The sequence below is a fragment of the Thamnophis elegans genome, chromosome 1, assembly GCF_009769535.1.
Source record: "Thamnophis elegans isolate rThaEle1 chromosome 1, rThaEle1.pri, whole genome shotgun sequence".
In the NCBI taxonomy this organism is placed as follows: Eukaryota; Metazoa; Chordata; class Lepidosauria; order Squamata; family Colubridae; genus Thamnophis; species Thamnophis elegans.
In genome coordinates, this window is record NC_045541.1 from 178,689,793 (window position 1) to 178,709,667 (window position 19,875).

General features: G+C 48.4%; 1 protein-coding gene across 1 annotated transcript; it reads right to left on the reverse strand.

The window, feature by feature from the left end:
* Window positions 1-971: 971 nt before the first annotated feature.
* Window positions 972-3,474, reverse strand: FEM1A (fem-1 homolog A). Its single transcript, XM_032230158.1, has one exon. The coding sequence runs from the start codon at window positions 3,045-3,047 to the stop codon at window positions 1,092-1,094; it is 1,956 nt and encodes a 651-aa protein (XP_032086049.1). The 5' UTR covers window positions 3,048-3,474; the 3' UTR covers window positions 972-1,091.
* Window positions 3,475-19,875: the final 16,401 nt, after the last annotated feature.

Genomic DNA, 19,875 nt, shown 5'->3' on the forward strand with positions numbered 1-19,875 from the left:
AAAGAAACTCAAACCTCACTGCATCCAGCTTGGATCAACCATGCAAAGAAGCAAATAGCCTACTGCTCAAAATGAAGACTGTCTCCCACCCACCCCCACCCCCTAAGTTACAAGGCTGAGCTGAACAAAAGAACATTGTTAGGACTTGGTGGGTTTGCCTTCGTCCATTCTTACGTCTTCGAAAAGGAAGGCTGCAAAATGGAAGAACTTAAAAAAGCTCAACCAACGTGCAAGCTGAAAGCAGGCCATGCAACAAAACATTCCTCTATCTTGCACATGGCCACTGTGGGGCCGGTCACAAAATCAGATCCGGCAGCCCCCTATTGTCTCACAGGAACACAAAGAAGATGGGGCAGGGCTGAGTAAAAGACTGGAGGAACTTTGCAGCAACGGGTCAGCCCTGGAGGTGGTCTCGGGGGGCCCTGGCAAAGTTCCAGCAAACTGAATCTAGCCCAATTTTATTTATTTTTTTGCAGTGTCCCAAAAGGGGAGTAAATTCATGTAAAACGAGAAGTGGACTAAATTCAACTCCTTGGCTTTGCCTGGAAGGGCAGCAGGAATAATTTGAGGGGGGCTTTCAGAGACAGATTAGGGACAGACCCGTAGAGGGAATAAGGCAGCGCTGATCAACCTTTGGCCACTTTAAAATGAGTGGACTTTAACTCCCAGAATTCTGGGGAGTTGAAGTCCACCCATCTTAAAGTGGGCAAAGTTGAGAAATACTGCAGTAGTAGAGGAGGGGGTCTCCAACCTTGGCCACTTTATGACTTGTGGGCTTCAACTCCCTGGCTGAGGCATTCTAGGAGTTGAAGTCCACAAGTCATAAAGTGGCCAAGGTTGGAGTCCTCTGCAATAGAGCCTGTCATCTACTTAAGTAGATCCCAGAGAGCGAGGCCACTTGTGCGTTTGGGCAAGACGCCTTCTCCATGTCAGGGGCTGGACAGAAGGAAGACAAAGACCACGCAAGCTGGCCAAGTGCAAAATAAAGCTTTTAAAATCCAGACCCCCAGGAAGACTGCGAATCCAAGTCCTCTCCCTGCCAGCCGCAACGGGTCTAGGAAGAGGCCGGTAGAGAGAAGAGTCCTCCTTGGCTAATGTAGCTCAATGAAGGCTTCCAACTCTTCAGGGATGGAACCCTTATAAGGGATCTTGTGTTTATCCAGCGCTCGGGCGGCAAGGCACTGTAAGGTGATGTAATTAAAAGGCTGCATCATGGCCTTGGTGAGCTGCTTCTCGTCCAGGAGCTCGTAGGCCGTCTGTTTGAAAGCGTTGGTCGCATCCATGTGAGCTCCGGCCTCCATGAGGGCGCTCATGATGAGGGGGCAATTGTTCCGGGCGGCCACGTGCAGCGGGGTGTTGTTGTCGTAATCCCGACTGTCCGGGTCGGCCCCGCACTCCAGCAGGAGGTTCACCACGTGGAGAGAAGGGAACTTCCCCACCGGGTAGCGGCCCACCGTGGTCGTGTCCTTGTCCACCGCCATGTGCAACGGGGTGAAGCCGTTCTTGCCTCGCGGGTGACACTTCAGCAAGCGGTAGATGGTTTGGCGCTTCTGGTGCTCCTGCTCGGGAGAGCACTCGACTTTCTCCAGCAAAAAGACCAAGTGGAGGATGATGGATAGGGCTTTGGTGAACTGGGAAGCGTCCGCCACCGGGTCCTTCCGGTGCTGGAGGGCCCTCTCAACCTCACGGACCCCTTTGCTCAGAACCACCATGAGGTCAGAGAAACCCAGCTGAGTCCCTAAGGCGCCCTTCGAGTGGTCCTGCAGCACGTAGGAGAAGAGCTCGGCAAAGGAGAGGAAGCTGCTGGCGGTCATGGGGCTCAAGGGCTCCAGGTTGCCCTGCTGCATCTCCAGGGCATACTTCCACAGGTTAATGCACCGCTCAAAGTTGCCCGAATCGGCATAGACGGCCCCCCGGTAGCGGATATAATACGAGGTATCCGGGTGAGACGGTCCCAGGATACGTTCTCGGATCAACAAGGCCTGCATCCTCATCTCATCGGGATCCGTGATGAGCGACTCCAGCTCCTCCATGCTGCTCGCTTCTTGGGCGTAGTCGTAAGCCAGCACCCGCTGCCGAGGCTCCGGTTTGGAGAGACCCTCGCCCCCTCGGAGACGCAGCTCCATCGCCCGGCGCCAATGCTTCAGGGCACCTAGCAGGTCGCGCTTGTGGTCCACCATGGTGGCGCCCAGCAGCTCCAGCGCCTCCACCGCGGCCTCTCGGGTGCAGTAGACGTGGGATCCGCCGGTCTCATCCTCCGTCTCCTCCTCTTCCTCTCCTTGCTGATCCTCTGTCTCCTCCTCGGTGTCTCGGCTTTCGGGTTCCTCCAGCGCCCCCCGGATGAGGAACTCCACGATGTTGGCGTGGCCGGTGACGCTGGCGGCCAGCAGCGGGGTCATGGCATAGCCGTCCCGCTCCATCTGTGCCCCGCGAGCCAACAGCAGGCGAAGGATCTCCAGGCTGCCAGACTCGGCGCAGTCGTGCAGGGCCGTGTTGCCCTTCAGGCTGCGGCGGTTGACCTGGGCGCCCCTCTCCAGCAGGTAGCGGGCGATGTCGGCGTGGCCCTTGTAGCAGGCGATCATCAGGCAGGTGTGGCCGTGCCGGTTGGCCACCTCCAGGTCGGCGCCGCACTCGCCCACCAAGTAGCGCACCACGGCCAGGTGCCCGTCGAAGCAGGCCGCCCGCAGCGGCGTCGAGTTGGTCAGCGTGGTCTGGTTGACGCAGGCGCCGCGCTCCAGCAGGCTCCGCACCACCGGCAGGTGCCCGGCGGCGGCGGCGGCCCACAGCGGCGGGGCCCCTTCGATGGTCTCCCCGTCGAAGCGCACCGACCCGCCCGCGCCCACCCGCGCGCCGCAGTGGTCCACCAGGTACTCCACCACCTCACGGTGACCGTGGCGGGAAGCGATCAGCAACGGCGGGCCTTCCGCGCCGCCCGGCCCCGCCGCCAGACGCTGACGCTCCTCCCGGCCGCGGCCGCCCAGCAGCTTCTGCAGCAGCTTCAGCTTCCCCTCCCGGGCCGCGTTGTAGACGGCCAGGCGCAGGTCCATGGCGGCGCCGCCGCCGCCGCGACTACCAAGGCCACCGCGGGGCGGCCCGCGCTGACAGGCCGCTCGTCGCCTCAGATACCGGCGCCGCCATCTTGAGCCCTCTTGAGGCGAAAACAAAATGGCGGACCTTCCCGCCGGGCCAAGGCACGCCGGGATTGGTAGTCTGGACGCGGGCGCGCGCCGGCCCGCGTTCGAAGACGGCAGGCCCGCTCGTCACTACGTTTCCCAAGAAGCGCAGGAGAAGGGAGCCGGCGAGCGCGCGAGGGAAGGTGAACGAGAGAGGGTTGTCGCGAGGGCTTTCGGGAAGGGTAGTTCAAAGAAGCGATAACTTTGCCTAGACGCGGCTGGGTTTCACCCTAGGAAGGAAACTCCCTTTCCCAGAAAGGGAAAAGAGGCGTGTGGGAACGAGCGGCGGGGAGAGAGCGCGTCGGAGTAGGTGAGGTGGCTTTTGGGAAATGGAGTTTGTTTACTTTAGTGTTCTGGTGGGTGTAGAATAGAATAAAAAAAAGTACAGGTAGTCCTCATGAACACAATGGAGCCCAAAATTTATGTTATTAAGTGAGAAATTTGTTATGTGAATCTTGCCCTATTTTACAGCTTTTCTCACCACAGGTGTTAAGTGAATCACTGCAGTTGTTAAGTTAGTAAGACAGTTGTTAAGTGAATCCCCATGAACTTCGCTGGTGAGAAGGTCACAAAAGAGGATCACGTAACCCTGGGACCCTGATTCACAACCGTCATAAACGTGAATCAGTTGTCAGGCATCCGATTGTAAATCACATGACCATGGGGTTGCTGCAACCGTCATAAGTGTGAAAACGGTCATAAGTAACTTTTTCCCCTTTTCGTGTAACTTTGAATGGTCGCTAAGTGAACCGTTGTAAGTAAAAGATTACCTGTACTTACTTTCTAATTTAAAATAAAGCATTTCTAATTTAAAAACTGTGTGTCACCTCCAGGCTAATAACTTCATGATTGTAGATCATGCAATAATACTGTACATGTAAATTGAAATTGCCGAGGTGGCGCAGTGGTTAGAGTGCAGTACTGCAGCCACTTCAGCTGACTCTTATCTGCAGTTCGGCGGTTCAAATCTCACCGGCTCAGGGTTGACTCAGCCTTCCATCCTTCCGAGGTGGGTAAAATGAGGACCCAGACTGTGGGGGCGATATGCTGACTCTGTAAACCGCTTAGAGAGGACTGAAAGCCCTATGAAGCGGTATATAAGTTGAACTGCTATTGCTATTGCTAAATTTTCTACCCAAAAGTAAGATTTTTAGAGTGGCATAAATGAAAATAAATCAACTGGCCATTGGTTGCAATTATCTGGCTGACTGCTAGAGGGCAGCAGAAACATTTCCAAATTTCCAACCTATCACTGCCTCTAGTGGACATCCCATTATTTACAGCCTAGACTTGCTCTGCTTCTAGAAACTAACCAAGACTGAGGTTGGAATATTTACAAGTCCTCAAATTACAATAGTTTGTTTAGTGACCATTCAAAGTTACAACAGTACTGAAAAATATGGCTTATGACTATTTTCACACTTAATACCGTTGCAGAATTCCCATGGACGCACAATCAAAATTCAGATGCTATGTGGGTTGCAATGCCCCAGGGTGAGATGATCCACTTTTGTGACCTCCTGACAAGCAAAGTCGATATGGAAGTCAGATTCACTTAACAACCATGTTTCTAACTTAACAACTGCAATGATTCACTTAAACAACGGTGGCAAGAAAAGTCGTAAAATGGGGCAAAACTCACTTAACAAATGTCTCGCCTACCAACAGGGTCACATGAGAGCCGAGGTGGCGCAGTGGTTAAATGCAGCACCGCAGGCTACTTCAGCTGACTGCAGTTCAGCAGTTCGGCTGTTCAAATCTCACCGGCTCAAGGTTGACTCAGCCTTCCATCCTTCCGAGGTGGGTAAAATGAGGACCCGGATTGTTGTTGGGGGCAATATGCTGACTCTGTAAACCGCTTAGAGAGGGCTGAAAGCCCTATGAAGCGGTATATAAGTCTAACTGCTATTGCTATTGCTAGAAATGTTGTGCTCATTTGTGGTCGTAAGTCAAGGACTACCAGTATATAGACAGAGGGCGGGAGGGAAGGATGGGCAGCATAAGAAATAAAACAAAATAGAATAAGATAGTATATTAAAATAAAATCCTGAATCCCTAATATCTATTGACATGGTCGCTAACTGTCAAGACTAACTTGATGATGCATAAAACATTCAATTTTTTTCCTATTTTGGGGATTATTGCTTTTATTGTTTTTGAAAAAGTGTGAAGAAGAGAAGCTAAAATGATTAAAGGGCTGGAGACAAAAAAAACAACATGAAAAATGGTTGCAGGAATTGGGCACGTCTAATCTAGAGAAAAGTCGGGATGCGGTGACTCAGTGGCTAAGACTTGTCGATCAGAAAGGTCAGCGGTTTGGCAGTTCGATCCCCTAGTGCCGCGTAACGGAGTGAGCTCCCGTTCCTTGTCCCAGCTTCTGCCAACCTAGCAGTTCGAAAGCACGTAAAAGATGCAAGTAGAAAAAATAGGGACCACCTTTGGTGGGAAGGTAGCAGCATTCCGTGCGCCTTTGGCATTTAGTCATGCCGGCCACATGACCACGGAGACGTCTTCGGACAGCGCTGGCTCTTCGGCTTTGAAACAGAGATGACCACCGTCAGGAACGACTGACACATATGTGTGAGGGGAACCTTTATCTTTAGATTAGAGAAAAGGACTAGGGGTGACATGATAGCAGTCTTCCAATATACGAGGAGCAGTCACAAAGAAAGGGGGGGGTCGAGCTATTCTCCAAGGCATCAGAGGGCAGGACAAGAAACAATGGATGGAAACTAATCAAGGAGAGAAACGATCTGGAATTAAGGAGGAGCTTCCTAACAGTGAGGACAATTAATCAGTGGAACAACTCGTCTCCAGAAGTTGTGGGTGCTCCATCAGTGGAGGCTTTTAAGAAGAGAGGGCTGGACTAGAAGACCTCCAGGGTCCCTTCGACCCCCATTCTGATTGATTGAAGTACATCGGTTGTATACATTATTTTATTTTCAATTGTAAACTGCCTGGTGTTTGACAATGAGGGAGGAGGCCAGACACGTGTTTTTAAATAAAAAACATCATATCGGCACATGTCGTCCTGTTTATTCTTCCTGTTTATTTGGGAGATACATCACGAATTCCGTCTGCTTTTTTCCCTCCACTCAAGTCAGTCACGCGAACCGTGATTGAAGAGATCCATTTTCTCGATACGGATCAAAAGAGACCCGAAGACGGGGGGTGGGGGGGGGAGACGATGAGCAGGAGGTGGTAATGCCTCCTGAGCATGGGGCTGCTGGGCATGATGGGTGTGGGAATCCGAGAAACCCAGATGTCACAACTGGCGGGGGTGGCCGACGTCTAGATTCCAAAATGGGTATCAAGGGATGTGATGGAGGACTTTCAGTGCAGACTACCTGGCAAGGAAGGTCGACTGGTCCCTGCCACGTTGCCATGGCATCGAGGGATGCGGTGGTTCTTTCATCTCAAGTGCCCATTAATAAGAACTGCATCCATTTAATTCCTGGGATGACTCATGGGCCTTTTTCTCCTTCCCCTCTCCAGGCCGTTCAGGGCCCTCACTTGTGCCTTTGGGGTGAGGCTGTGGGAGTGCCCCCCCCCCACTCCCAGACATGCCTTCAGAAAGAGGAAGAAGCAAGCTGGCCCTCCCTTTGGGATTAGAGAATGCAGGTAGCCATTCTCCAGGTGATGTTCCTTGCCTTAGCAAGGTTAAGATGAGTGGACTTCGACTCCCAGAATTCCACAGGCAGCATGCTTTCAAATGGGTGGACCTTCACTTCCAGAATTCCCCACCGGCATGCTTTAGGATGGGGACTTCAACTCCCAGAATTCCCTAGCCAGTTTCTTTAAAGATGGGTGGACTTCAACTCCCAGAATTCCCCAGCCAGATGCTTTAAGATGGGTGCGACTTCAACTCCCAGAATTCCCTAGCCAGTTTTTTTAAAGATGGGTGGACTTCAACTCCCAGAATTCCCCAGCCAGATGCTTTAAGATGGGTGGACTTCAACTCCCAGAATTCCCCAGCCAGCAGGCTTTAAGATGGGTGGACTTCCACTCCCAGAATTCCCCAGCCAGCATGCTTTAAGATGGGTGGACTTCCACTCCCAGAATTCCCCAGCCAGCATGCTTTAAGATGGGTAGACTTCCACTCCCAGAATTCCCCAGCCAGCAGGCTTTGAGATGGGTGGACCTCAACTCCCAGAATTCCCCAGGAAATGCTTTTCAACCTCAGCCACGTTAAGATACGCGGACTTCAACTCTCAGAATTCACATTACTCTGACAGACAAAAACGAATAACTGGCTTAATTCAGGACAGTTCATTTGCTTCCATGAGAGTGACTGGGGGAATTCTGGGAGTTGAAGTCCACGCCTCTGAAAATGGTGACGGTTAGAAAACATAGTTGTACAGTGTGGGTTTTTTTGGGAAGAAGAGAAGGGGTTGTCTGTGCACATCAAACCTCAAAGGGTTCAAAATGTATATAATATGGAAAATACCGTCTCTGTGTGGAGACCGAGAGAGGCCATCGATTAAGATCTAATGGGAAAGAAAGAGAAGAAAAGAGAGAATTGGATGCCAAAAATTGGAAATTACCCCCTTTTGACATGACCTTCTCTTAAACGTGGCAAGAGGCCTAATCTTTTTTTCCATCAAATGCCAGCCATTGTCTGCTCACAACGAAGAAGGCTGCAATTTCCCGGCTATTCTGAATAACTACCCAATTCTCCGTCGTAAATGGACTTCGGCGGTGGTGTTTAAAGCAATCGTCGGAGAACAATTTTAAGCCATAATCTAAGGATTTATTGGCACAGGATAGAAAGAGGGTGGGGGTGGGGGGGATGGGGGCTCCTCCGTGTGCCGGGGCTAGGCTGCCAAACAAGAGAGGGTCCCAAAAGGTCAAAAAAGTCAAAATGGTAAAGGCAAAGGTGTGTCTTTCCGGGCAGTTTGCGGGGGCTGTTTGCAGAGCTCAACTGGAAATTAACTGTTGAGACGGATCGGTGAGATGGAAACTTATCAAACAGATCCAACCTAGAAATGAGAAGTTTCTTGACAGAACAATTAGAGAAATGGGATGCCTTCAGAAATTGTGGGTATACCATCACTGGAGGTTTTTAAGAAGAAATATAATATCCCCCTAAGGCTGTGACGGCAAACCAAGGGTGGGTTCCTGCCAGTTCTAGCCTCTTCTATAGAAGAGGGTCCACAAATCTACCATGCCATTTAGAACCGGTTCCAGCTCCCTCCCTTCCCCCGCCCATCCGGACATCATCAAGATGAAGAGCGAGAGGAGGAACTCTGGGAGTTGAAGTCCACAAGTCTTAAAGCTGTCAAGTTTGAACACCCCTGGTTTTTTTTTTTCTAAAAGGTTAGAGGTGCGAGGATCTTGTAACGTGACAGCTTTAAGACTTGCACACTTCAATGCCAGAGTTTCTGAGCCAACATGACTGGAGGAGGAATTCTGGGAGTTGAAGTCCACAAGTCTTAAAGCTGTCAAGTTTGAACACCCCTGGGGTTTTTTTTTCTAAAGGGTTAGGGGTGCAAAGGTCTTGTAACGTGACAGCTTTAAGACTTGCACACTTCAATGCCAGAGTTCCTGAGCCAACATGACTGGAGGAAGAATTCTGGGAGTTGAAGTCCACATGTCTTAAAGCTGTCAAGTTTGAACACCCCTGGGGTTTTTTTTTCTAAAAGGTTAGAGGTGCGAGGATCTTGTAACGTGACAGCTTTAAGACTTGCACACTTCAATGCCAGAGTTCCTGAGCCAACATGACTGGAGGAAGAATTCTGGGAGTTGAAGTCCACATGTCTTAAAGCTGTCAAGTTTGAACACCCCTGGGTTTTTTTTTTCTAAAGGGTTAGGGGTGCAAGGGTCTTGTAACTTGATGGCTTTAAGACTTGCACACTTCAATGCCAGAGTTTCTGAGCCAACATTTTGGTTGCTAAGCAAAGAGCGTTGTTAAGTGAGTTTCACCATATTTTACAAGTTGGCCATGCCCACCCAGTCACATGGCTGGCAAGCCACTCCCACCTGGTCACATAGCCAGCAAGCCACTCCCACAAAGCAGGCCACACCCACAGAAGAGGTTCTAAAAAAATTCGAAACCCACCACTGCGGCAAACCTATGGCAAGCATGCCAGAGGTGGCACAGAGAGCCCTCGCTAGGCATGTGCGTCGTTGCCAGCTGCTCTTCTGGTTTCTGGCGCATTGGCCAGCCGATCTTTGCGGGGGCTGGAGCACTGGGAAACGGCCAAAAAAGAGCAAAAAAAATTATATTATTTTCTGGGCCATTTTCAGGCTGTTTTTCGGGGTGTTTTCAGGCCATTTATGGGCTTCTTTGGGGCCCAAACCAGCCCAAAAAACAGACTGAAAACAGCCTGGACAATTACCAAAACCCAGGCTGTTTTCTGGGCCATTTTCAGGCCGGTTTTTGAGCTGTTTTTTTGCCCCCCAAAGAGCCAGAAATGACCACCAAAATGGCCAAAAAACCAGGCATGTGCACTCAGGCCAGCTAATCTTCGGATTTCCGGTGCGCAGGGGCACGCACATGCATTCACATGCACACACGGTTCCAGTTCGGGCACTTGGTGCCCAAAAGGTTTGCCATCACTGCTCCTAAGGTCTCCATCATGAACTTTTTAAGCTTTTTCCTGTGGATTGACCTGTCTCTAGCTAAGCTGCTGGTTGGGGGAATTCTGGGAATTGCAGTCCACCCATCTTCAAGCATGTTCGAAGACGAGATGCGCAACACACAAATCTTAAGTAAGTAAGTAAATAAGTAAGTAAATAAATGCTGTCTAGGGAATTCTGGGAATTGAAGTCCATCCATCTTAAAGCATACTGGTTGGGGGAATTCTGGGAATTGCAGTCCACCCATCTTCAAGCATGTCCGAAGACGAGATGCGCAACACCCAAATCTTAAATAAGTAAGTAAATAAGTAAATAAATAAATAAATGCTGTCTAGGGAATTCTGGGAATTGCAGTCCACTCATCTTCAAGCATGACCGAAGACGAGATGCGCAACACACAAATCTTAAAAAAGTAAGTAAATAAGTAAATAAATAAATAAATGCTGTCTAGGGAATTCTGGGAATTGCAATCCATCCATCTTAAAGCATGTTGGTTGGGAATTCTGGGAGCACGTTCGAAGACGAGATGCACAACACACAAATAATAAATAAATAAATAAATAAATAAATAAATAAATGCTGTCTAGGGAATTCTGGGAATTGAAGTCCATCGATTTCAAGCATGCAGGTTGGGGAATTCTGGGAGTTTCAGTCCACCCATCTTCAAGCACGTTCAAAGACGAGATGCACGACAAACAAATCTTAAATAAATAAACAAATGATGTCTAGGGATTTCTGGGAATTGAAGTCCATCGATCTTCAAGAATGCTGGTTGGAGAATTCTGGGAGTTGAAGTCCACTCATCTTAAATTGTACTGGTTGGAGAATTCTGGGAATTGAAGTCCACCCATCTTCAAGCATGGTGGCTGAGGACTGCTGGGAATTGTAGTCCACCCATCTGAAACCACGCTAGCTGGGATCTTCTGGGAACTGAAGTCCACTCATCCTAAGCCATGCTGGCTTGGGAATTCTGGGAATTGAAGTCTACCCATCTTCAAGCATGGTGGCTGAGCAATGCTTGGAATTGCAGTCTACCCATCTTAAAGCAGCTAGGGTTGTGAAACACTGTTTTAACACCTCTGGATTGTCCTAGTTCAAGCAATGCTGTTTTGTGGTGTTTCCGTCACTTATAAAGCCCTTCATGGTATTGGACCTGGGTACTTGAGAGACCACCTGCTGCCAATTACCTCCAATAGACCCATTAGATCCCACAGATTAGGCCTCCTCCGAATTCCATCTACCGGCCAATGCCGTCTACCACCCGGAGGAGGGCCTTCTCTGTGGCTGCTCCGGCCATCTGGAACAAACTCCCTGTGGAGATTCGGACTATCACCACCCTTCAGGCTTTCCGCAAAGCCCTTAAAACCTGGCTGTTCCGACAGGCCTGGGGCTGATGAGTTCCCCGCCCCCGCTCGAATTGTGTGGTTGTTGTTGACTGTTTTTAAATTGTTGTAGTTGTTTGTCCGTTGTCTTTCCTCCATGTTTGTATTCCCCCCCCCCCTTTACTTTGGTTTGTGAGCCGCCCTGAGTCCCTCTGGGAATAGGGCGGCATAGAAATGTAATAAATCAAATCAAATCAAATCAATCCACTTTTTCTTGTTAGCCAGAGTGAGCAATATGTACCTTTTGGGATCCAGATATTGGGGAGATACCATGTGGAGAGCTGGCATCCTTCCCATCTTGAAACATTTGGTTTAAGGATCAGGAGGAAAAACACTGACCCATCTCAACAACCTCCCAGCTTAATTGGGCACAAGGACTTTTGACTTATGGGGTGGGGGGAAAGGTTGGCACAATTCACACCACCTCCTTAATCTAGGCACAGCAATATAGGAGTTGGAGGATTTGTCCACAGCGTTGTTGTTGCAATGTGTGTGTGTGTTTTTTTTAACAACACAGCACACAATAAACAACTCAGTATTTAACTGTGATTCCGGGGGCCCAGTGTAGGAAAGTTATGGTTGCCCGGCCCCTCGTTGACATGTTAATTAGGTTGTTGTGGCTACAGATGATGTGTAATTAGGAAAGCCCACATCTGCATGTGCAAATAGAAATTAGCGTGAGGCAGAACAGACGGACGGCGTGATGAGCAGAGGAAACATTTTGAGCAAACAATTTAATGGCTGCGTTAGTATTTCTGGTCTTAAGCTAGTTTGCTCCGGCTTCGCGGCTTCAAAGTCAGATGGAGACCATCCAGACACAGGTTCTCCTCGACTTACAACCATTCATTTAGCGACTGCTTGAAGTTACAACAGCACTGGGGGAAAAAGCCATTTGTGAACATGTTTTCTCATGACTATTGTAGCGTCCCCATGTACACGTGATCAAAATTCAGATGCTCGGCAACTGGTTCATAATTATGACGGTTGCAGTGTCCCGCCGGGGTCACACAATCCCCTTTTGCAACCTTCTGATCAGCAAAGTCAATGTGGGGGAGGGGGGAAAAGCCAGATCCGCTTAACAATTTGTGTGACTCACTTAATAACTATACAATACAATAGCAGAGTTGGAAGGGATCTTGGAGGTCTTCTAGTCCAACCCCCTGCCTAGGGAGGAAACCCTATACCGTTTCAGACAAATAGCTATCCAACATCTTAAAGACTTCCAGTGTTGGGGCATTCACGACTTCCAGAGGCAACTTCTGTTCCACTGGTTAATTGTTCTCACTGTCAGGAAATTTCTCCTCAGTTCTAAGTTGCTTCTCTCCTTGATTAATTTCCACCCATTGCTTCTTGTTCTGCCCTCAGGTGCCTTGGAGAATAGTTTGACTCCCTCGTCTTTCTGGCAACCCCTGAGATATTGGAAGATTGCTATCATGTCTCCCCTAGTTCTTCTTTCTCTTAAACTAGACACACCCAGTTCCTGCAACTGTTCTTCATATGTTTTAGCCTCCAGTCCCCTAATCCTCTTTGTTGCTCTTCTCTGCACTCTTTCTAGAGTCTCCACATCTTTTCTACATCGTGGTGACCAAAACTGAATGCCATGTTCCAACTGTGCCTTTACCAAGGCCTTATAAAGTGGTATTAACACTTCACGTGGTCTTGATTCAATCCTTCTGTTTATGTAGCCTAGAACTGTGTTGGCTTTTTTGGCAGCTGCTGCACACGGCTGGCTCCTATTTAAATGGTTGTCCACTAGGACTCCAAGATCCCCCTCACAGTTACTACTATTGAGCCAGGTACCAACTGTCTATGTGGAGAACAAAGATCTGGCTTTTCACTCACTCCCTCCCTCCCTCCCTCCCTTTGGATGATGGGAAATTGACAATTTGAGCGTTGGCCGCTGAATTATATATAACGGTAAAGGTGTTCTCCTCGCACATATGTGCTAGTCGTTCCTGACTCTAGGCAGCGGTGCTCATCTCCATTTCAAAGCCGAAGAGCCAGCGCTGTCCAAAGACGTCTCCGTGGTCATGTGGCCGGCATGACTATACATCAAAGGCGCATGGAACGCTGTTCCCTTCCCACCAAAGGTGGTTCCTATTTTTCTACTTGCATTTTTAACGTGCTTTCGAACTGCTACATTGGCAGAAGCTGGGACAAGTCACGGGAGCTCACTGCGTTACGCGGCGCTAGGGATTCGAACCGCTGAACTGCCAACCTTTCTGATCGACAAGCTGAGCATCTTAGCCACTGAGCCACCGCATCCCACCTATATATACCCCTATATACCCCAATCTAAATTACTTTAAACATTTCTTCAAAGCAGAATGGCATCCTGTGAGCCACTGCCCAGCCTGGTAGAAGCGTTGGGATTCCAACCTCCCTCTTTCTTTGCCAGCCTGACTAAGAATGATGGGTGTTGTAGTCCCTGTTTGAAAGGACGATGAAGTCCCACACCCATCCCTCGGACGCCAGTTTGGGAGAAGGCGGCTTGTACGTTTAAAGAAACAAAATTCAGAGAAACCGTGGTTAAAAGAAGAATTCGAAGAAACCTCTTTTAATGCCAGACATTTCTCATCTACTCTGCTCTTCAGATTGACCTTTCCAATTGGTTAGTAGTAGTAGTTGTTTTTTTAAAAAAATATATGCGGTTTTGTTATTGCTTTTGATGGCATATTTCCCCCCCCCCCTCTGTTTTTCCTTTATTTTTCTGCAATCCATCACCTTGGCAACATTTATCTGAAAGAGAAGCGGAGACAGAAATACTGCAAATAAATGGAATCCCTAAATTAAATTAATGGGAGTTTGTGGTTTCTAGTTTCATTGAATCTCTCGCCCTCCCCATTGCCCCCCCCACACTTCCAGATGGGTTACAACTCCCATCATCCACTACCCTCCTGCCCATACGGAGACATTGCATACCATATCTGATATTCTATAGGTAGTCCTCAATTTGCGACAGATCATTTTGTGACCGTTTTTTCACATTTACAACCATTGCAGCATCCCCTTTTGGCAACTGACCCGTATATATGACGGTTGCAGTGTCACTTGATCCCCTTTTGCGACCTTATGACCAGCAATGGGGAAGCCAGACTCACTGAACGACTGCAGTGATTCACTTCACGACTGTGGCCAGAAAGGCAGTAAAATGGGGGGTGGGTGGGTTTAAAACTCGCTTTTAGCAACTGTCTCACTCAGGAACAGGCAATTTGGGCTCCGTCGTGGTCGTAAGACGAGGACTACCTGCATTTGAAGTGGCTATTTTAAAACGGGGCTTCCTTCACACAACCAAGGATCGGGTTAGGATTCCGGAATGCAATTGTAGTTTAAAGCCTTGGCTTAAGCCATGTAACCAAGGTTTATTTTGGATCTGATGATGCAGTTGTAGCTGAACTGAAATAACTGAAAAAAAACATTAGCAAAGTTGACAAAACCGTGGTTTATTTCATCCTGCCACTCACAGACGTCACGCTTTATTTCCTGCAGGCTGATTAATTAAAAAAAAAAAAAGCCTCATTCATTCACATATCCAAAAGATTGCCACCGATCGGAAAGGATCATATCTATTTTCAAATTTGTTTTGAACTCCGGACTGGGAAAATACTACTCTGTTTCCCCCCAAAATAAGAGGTCCCAATCAAACAGTGGTTGTCAATCATGATCGTATGAACTTGGGACGGCACAAAGCGGGGGGGGGGGGGCACAAATGCAGGACGGTTGCTGATCCCCCCCAAAATACCATTGTGTCTGTCTGTCTGTCATAACTTCATATCTGTGTTGTAAGTAACCTTGGGGAGGTTCTGTTGTAACTTTGAATGTTTGCTAAGTGACACATCATAAGTCGAGGACTATCTGTATCTAAGAGCCAAGGTGGCGCAGTGGTTAAATGCAGCACTGCAGGCTGACTGCTAGATCAGCAGTTCAGCGGTTCAAATCTCACCGGCTCAGGGTTGACTCAGCCTTCCATCCTTCCGAGGTGGGTGAAATGAGGACCCGGATTGTTGTTGGGGGCGATATGCTGACTCTGTAAACCGCTTAGAGAGGGCTGAAAGCCCAATGAAGCGGTATATAAAAATCTGCTATTGCTATTATTGCTATTGCTATTTGTGGTAGGTGGACGGCTAGTTGTGTGGTTGCCATTAGGACCCAAAGGTACTAAGATTTTCTTTTGACACCCCCCCCCAAAAAGCGCTTGGCCTTATTTTCGGGGAGGTCTTATTATTTTTGAGGTGCAGGAGCCCCCCCCCCCCACAACCTTGGCTTGCAGCCCGGAGATCAGCCGATCCAAGGAGGACCAGAAGTTTTAATTCTGTTCCTGGCACACTCTTGCCAGGCCTAGTGTGGCTGGGCCTGGCGCTCTTTTTGCGACCGCCACTAAGAGAAGAGGTGTGGAGTTAGGGTTCGTGGGAGCAGCCTCCGCGAAGCCGTTCTGCATGGATGGCAGGTCCATATGGGGCGTATTCCCCCCTTGCCCCCAGGAAATGGCGGGGAGTGGCTGCACATGCGTTTAAATATTTTCAGGGAGGGCTTATTTTGGGGGGAGGATTTATTTTAGTGCATGCTTGGGCTTTTAATCCAAAGAGGTCTTATTTTCGGGTAACGGAGTCAGTACAGATTCTGAAAGGCGCTGTGGTTTATTTTATTGTTTCGGGAGGGTTTGTGGGTGCAATGTTTTTCAATATGAAATCCAATCTTCAGTGACGCATTTTTCCTTGGAAAACGATAAAGAACAAACCTGGAAAAAAACAACAACAGGAAAACCTGAAAGAGATTAGTAAGGATTACATAAAAAGGAGAAACCGAAGAGCAAAATCCAAACAGGTCTTACCAAAGTGCATATTCTAATAAAAAAGATCTAAAAAGCATTCAAAGGGATGAAGCCGGATAAAATGGGGTATTAAAAAGGATTTCTGCAATCGGACTCTGCTTGAAGTGGTACTGTTTGGATCAGCGCTGGGTTCCCGGATCCTGTGGCAACCGGTACGGTGCAACGGGACTGGGTGTCCACAACATGGACACAGCGCGTGCATGTGTACTTACCGCCTGTGACACTCCCCGATCGGCTCAAATGCTGGTAAGGAGTGTGGGCGGGGAGACGGGCCCTCCGGAGCACCGTACCGGAACGGTACCTGGTGCTCCCAGCAGGCACAGGTATGCCCATACCAGTGAGTATACCAGTTGTATCCCACCACTGGTTTGGATGGTAAAAAGTAAAAGGACGCAAAGAAAGGCCAAGATTGAGTTTTTGGAGAAATAAATAAATTTAAAGGACACCTTCCTGAATTTCTCTCTGTCTTTCTCTCTGTCTCTGTCTCTCTCTGTCTCTCGTCCATCTGTCTGTCTATCTATCTATCTATTATCTATCTATCTATCTATCTATCTATCTATCTATCTATCTATCTATCTATCTATCTACCTACCTACCTATCATCTCTCTCTCTCTCTTATCTTTCTATCTATCATCTATCTACCATCTTTCCTATCTATCTATCTATCTATCTATCTATCTATCTATCTATCTATCTATCTATCTATCTATCTATCTATCTATCTCTTTCTCATGTCAATCATCTATCTATATCCATTTATCTGCCTATCGATCTATTATCATCTCTCTCTCTCTCTCTCTCTCATCTGTCACTCTACCCTCTCTCTCTCTCATTATCTTCTATCTATCTATCTATCTATCTATCTATCTATCTATCTATCTATCTATCTATCATCTCTCTTATCTTTTTATCATCTATCTATCTACCATCTTTCTCATTTATCTCTATCCTCTCTCTCTCTTATCTATCATCTATCTTCTGTCTTTCTCATCTCTATCATTATCTATCTATCATCTATCAATCTACTGTCTGTCTGTCTGTCTGTCTGTCTGTCTGTCTGTCTGTCTGTCTGTCTATCTATCTATCTATCTATCTATCTATCTATCTATCTATCTATCTATCTATCTATCTATCTATGGGGCAACTCCAGGCAGCTTACAATACAATAAAAAACAGGGATATAAAAATCACTCTAGAATTAAAAATTGATCAAAATAAGAATCAATTAAAGAACTGTCCTGTATAATAAAGGACACATGGACCCAGGTAGCTCTTGACTTAACAACTATTCATTTAGCGAATGCCCGAAGTTACACCTGTGCTGAAAAAAGGGATGTCCTTCAAAACATCGGAGCATCCCCACATGGTCACATGACCAACATTTCGGTGCCTGGCCACCACTGTGCAGAATCCTGGACCGTGGGATCGCCATTGGTGACCTTCCCAGCTGGCTTTTAATAAGCAAAGGTATGACTCCCTTAACAACTTCAGCGATTTCCTTCTTGATAATAATTTTAAAAAGATTGTAAAATCGGGCGTGACTCACTTAACAACCGCAACCGATATTCTGGTCCCCATTGTGGTTGTACGTCAAGGACTATCTGTGTACGGTCCATTCGGTATGGGAAAAGGGAAGGGACTGGTCTAAACGTGCCCCAGTGATTCCTCTTGACCTTGAATGTGGAAGCATGGAAAAACACAATGAGGAGGAGGAGGAGGAAGAGGAGGAAGAAGAGGACATGGTCGCAGATGTGGACTACTGAGAGGTGGGCCCCTGCTGGATGGTAGGCTATGATTTGTTGTCGCTTTTCAACACCACAACAACAAAATCACTAGTCTTCCAATCAGAAGCAGGCCGGGTCTTCATCCGTTGGGTGTCCTTTGGAACTCCCAGGTAAGGCTGTTGTTTTCTACAAAGGAATAGAATAGAATAGAATAGAATTTTATTATTTGTATGCCGCCCTTCTCCGGGAGGACTCAGGGCGGCGAACAATTCAAAAGGGGGAAAAGGGGAACATAAAAACAAAATACAAATAATAAAAGTAGACAACAGTCGCACAACCATACATGTCGAGAGGGGAGGGAACTCATCACCCCCAGGCCTGCCGGCAAAGCCAGGTTTTGACAGCTTTTCGGAAGGCCTGGAGAGAGGTGAGGGTCCGAATCCCTGCGGGGAGTTCATTCCAGAGGGCCGGAGCTGCCACAGAGAAGGCCCTCCCCCGGGTAATAGCCAGGTGGCATTGGCTGGTAGATGGCACCCGGAGGAGGCCAACCCTGTGAGATCTAATGGGTCTGTGGGAGGTAATTGGCAGCAGGTGGTCTCTCAAGTACCCAGATCCAATACCATGAAGGGCTTTATTATAAGTTACGACTAGCACCTTGAAGCGTATCCGGAGACCGATCGGTAGCCAGTGCAGCTCCCGGAGGATAGGTGTAACATGGGTGTACCAAGGTGCACCCACAATCGCTCGCGCGGCTGCATTCTGGACGAGCTGGAGTCTCCGAATACTCTTCAAGGGCTGCCCCATGTAGAGGGCAGGGGATGATGAGATTCAGGTTGGAAGGAGATTCTGAAATCCTACAACTGATGCCCATCCATCCATCCATCCATCCATCCATCCATCCATCCATCCATCCATGGATCTAAGCATCAAGAGGAACCCTTCCAACAAGGAAGCAGATCCCTTGAGCTGAGCTAGTTGATTCTTCACAGGATGTCCTTCAGGATCTGATAGCTGTGCACGAAGTAGGCAAATTGATGGGTCAATAGCTGAATAGAAAGGTAAAGGGATGGATGGATGGATGGATGGATGGATGGAACGGATGGATGGTGTTGTGGCCTGTTGGCCACTGGCCCCTTCAGCAGCTGAATCAGAGGAGGTGTGGGAGTCTGGGTGAGCATCAAGGCAACCTGAGAACTCCGAGGGGGAAGAGGGAGTGGAGCTGTTAGAGGCAGAGCCTGGGCCGTCCATCAGTCCTCAGATGGGGAGTCCACAGCCTCCAGGTCTGGAGGTGGCTGATGAGGAAGAGGAGAAAAAGCTGGGTCCAGTGCCTGATGCACAGAAGGCAGAGGAGAGGAGAGCAGTGGAAATCTATCGGCCGGTCCTTAGGATGGAAAAGCCACCACTGCTAGCGAAGCCCCACATAAAATGCAGGGGGGCGGAAATGAATAGATGTGGCAGGTAAACTATTCAGGTTAGAGGTGGCGCAGTGCTTAGGGTGCAGTACTGCAGGCCACTTCAGCTGACTGTTATCTGCAGTTCAGCGGTTCAAATCTCACCGGCTCAAGGTTGACTCAGCCTTCCATCCTTCCGAAGTGGGTGAAATGAGGACCCAGACTGTGGGGGCGATATGCTGACTCTGTAAACCGGGCTGAAAGCCCTATGAAGCAGTATATAAGTCTAACTGCTATTGCTATTGCTGAAAGGGCTGAAAGCCCTATGAAGCGGTATATAAGTCTAACTGCTATTGCTATTGCTGAAAGGGCTGAAAGCCCTATGAAGCGGTATATAAGTCTAACTGCTATCGCTATTGCTATCTCCCTGCCAGACAGACTTTTGTTAGCCTGCTGTGTGTGTGTGTGTGTGTGTGTGTGTGTGAGAGAGAGAGAGAGAGAGAGAGAGACTTTTGCCAGAGGCTGCTGGCACAGCTAACAAAGAAAACATTTCAAGGACAGAGGGTTTGCCGTGTTTGGAGAGCTGGGCCAGACCAGATGGATGGATGGGTCTATTAGCAGCTGAATGGGTAGACAGGACATAGCTAAGTCAATGTATGGATGAATCAGCAGACAGATCAACAAAGACATGAGTAAGATAGACAAATTGACGGATCGATAGGTAGGTCCTCGACCCACGGAGATCAAAGAGATTGGACATGTTGACGTGGAAACAAAGACACATTGCACAACCG

What these genes read in the sequence shown, in the direction of transcription:
- FEM1A (XM_032230158.1), bottom strand. Translation starts at nt 3,047, where the DNA reads ATGGACCTGCGCCTGGCCGTCTACAACGCGGCCCGGGAGGGGAAGCTG.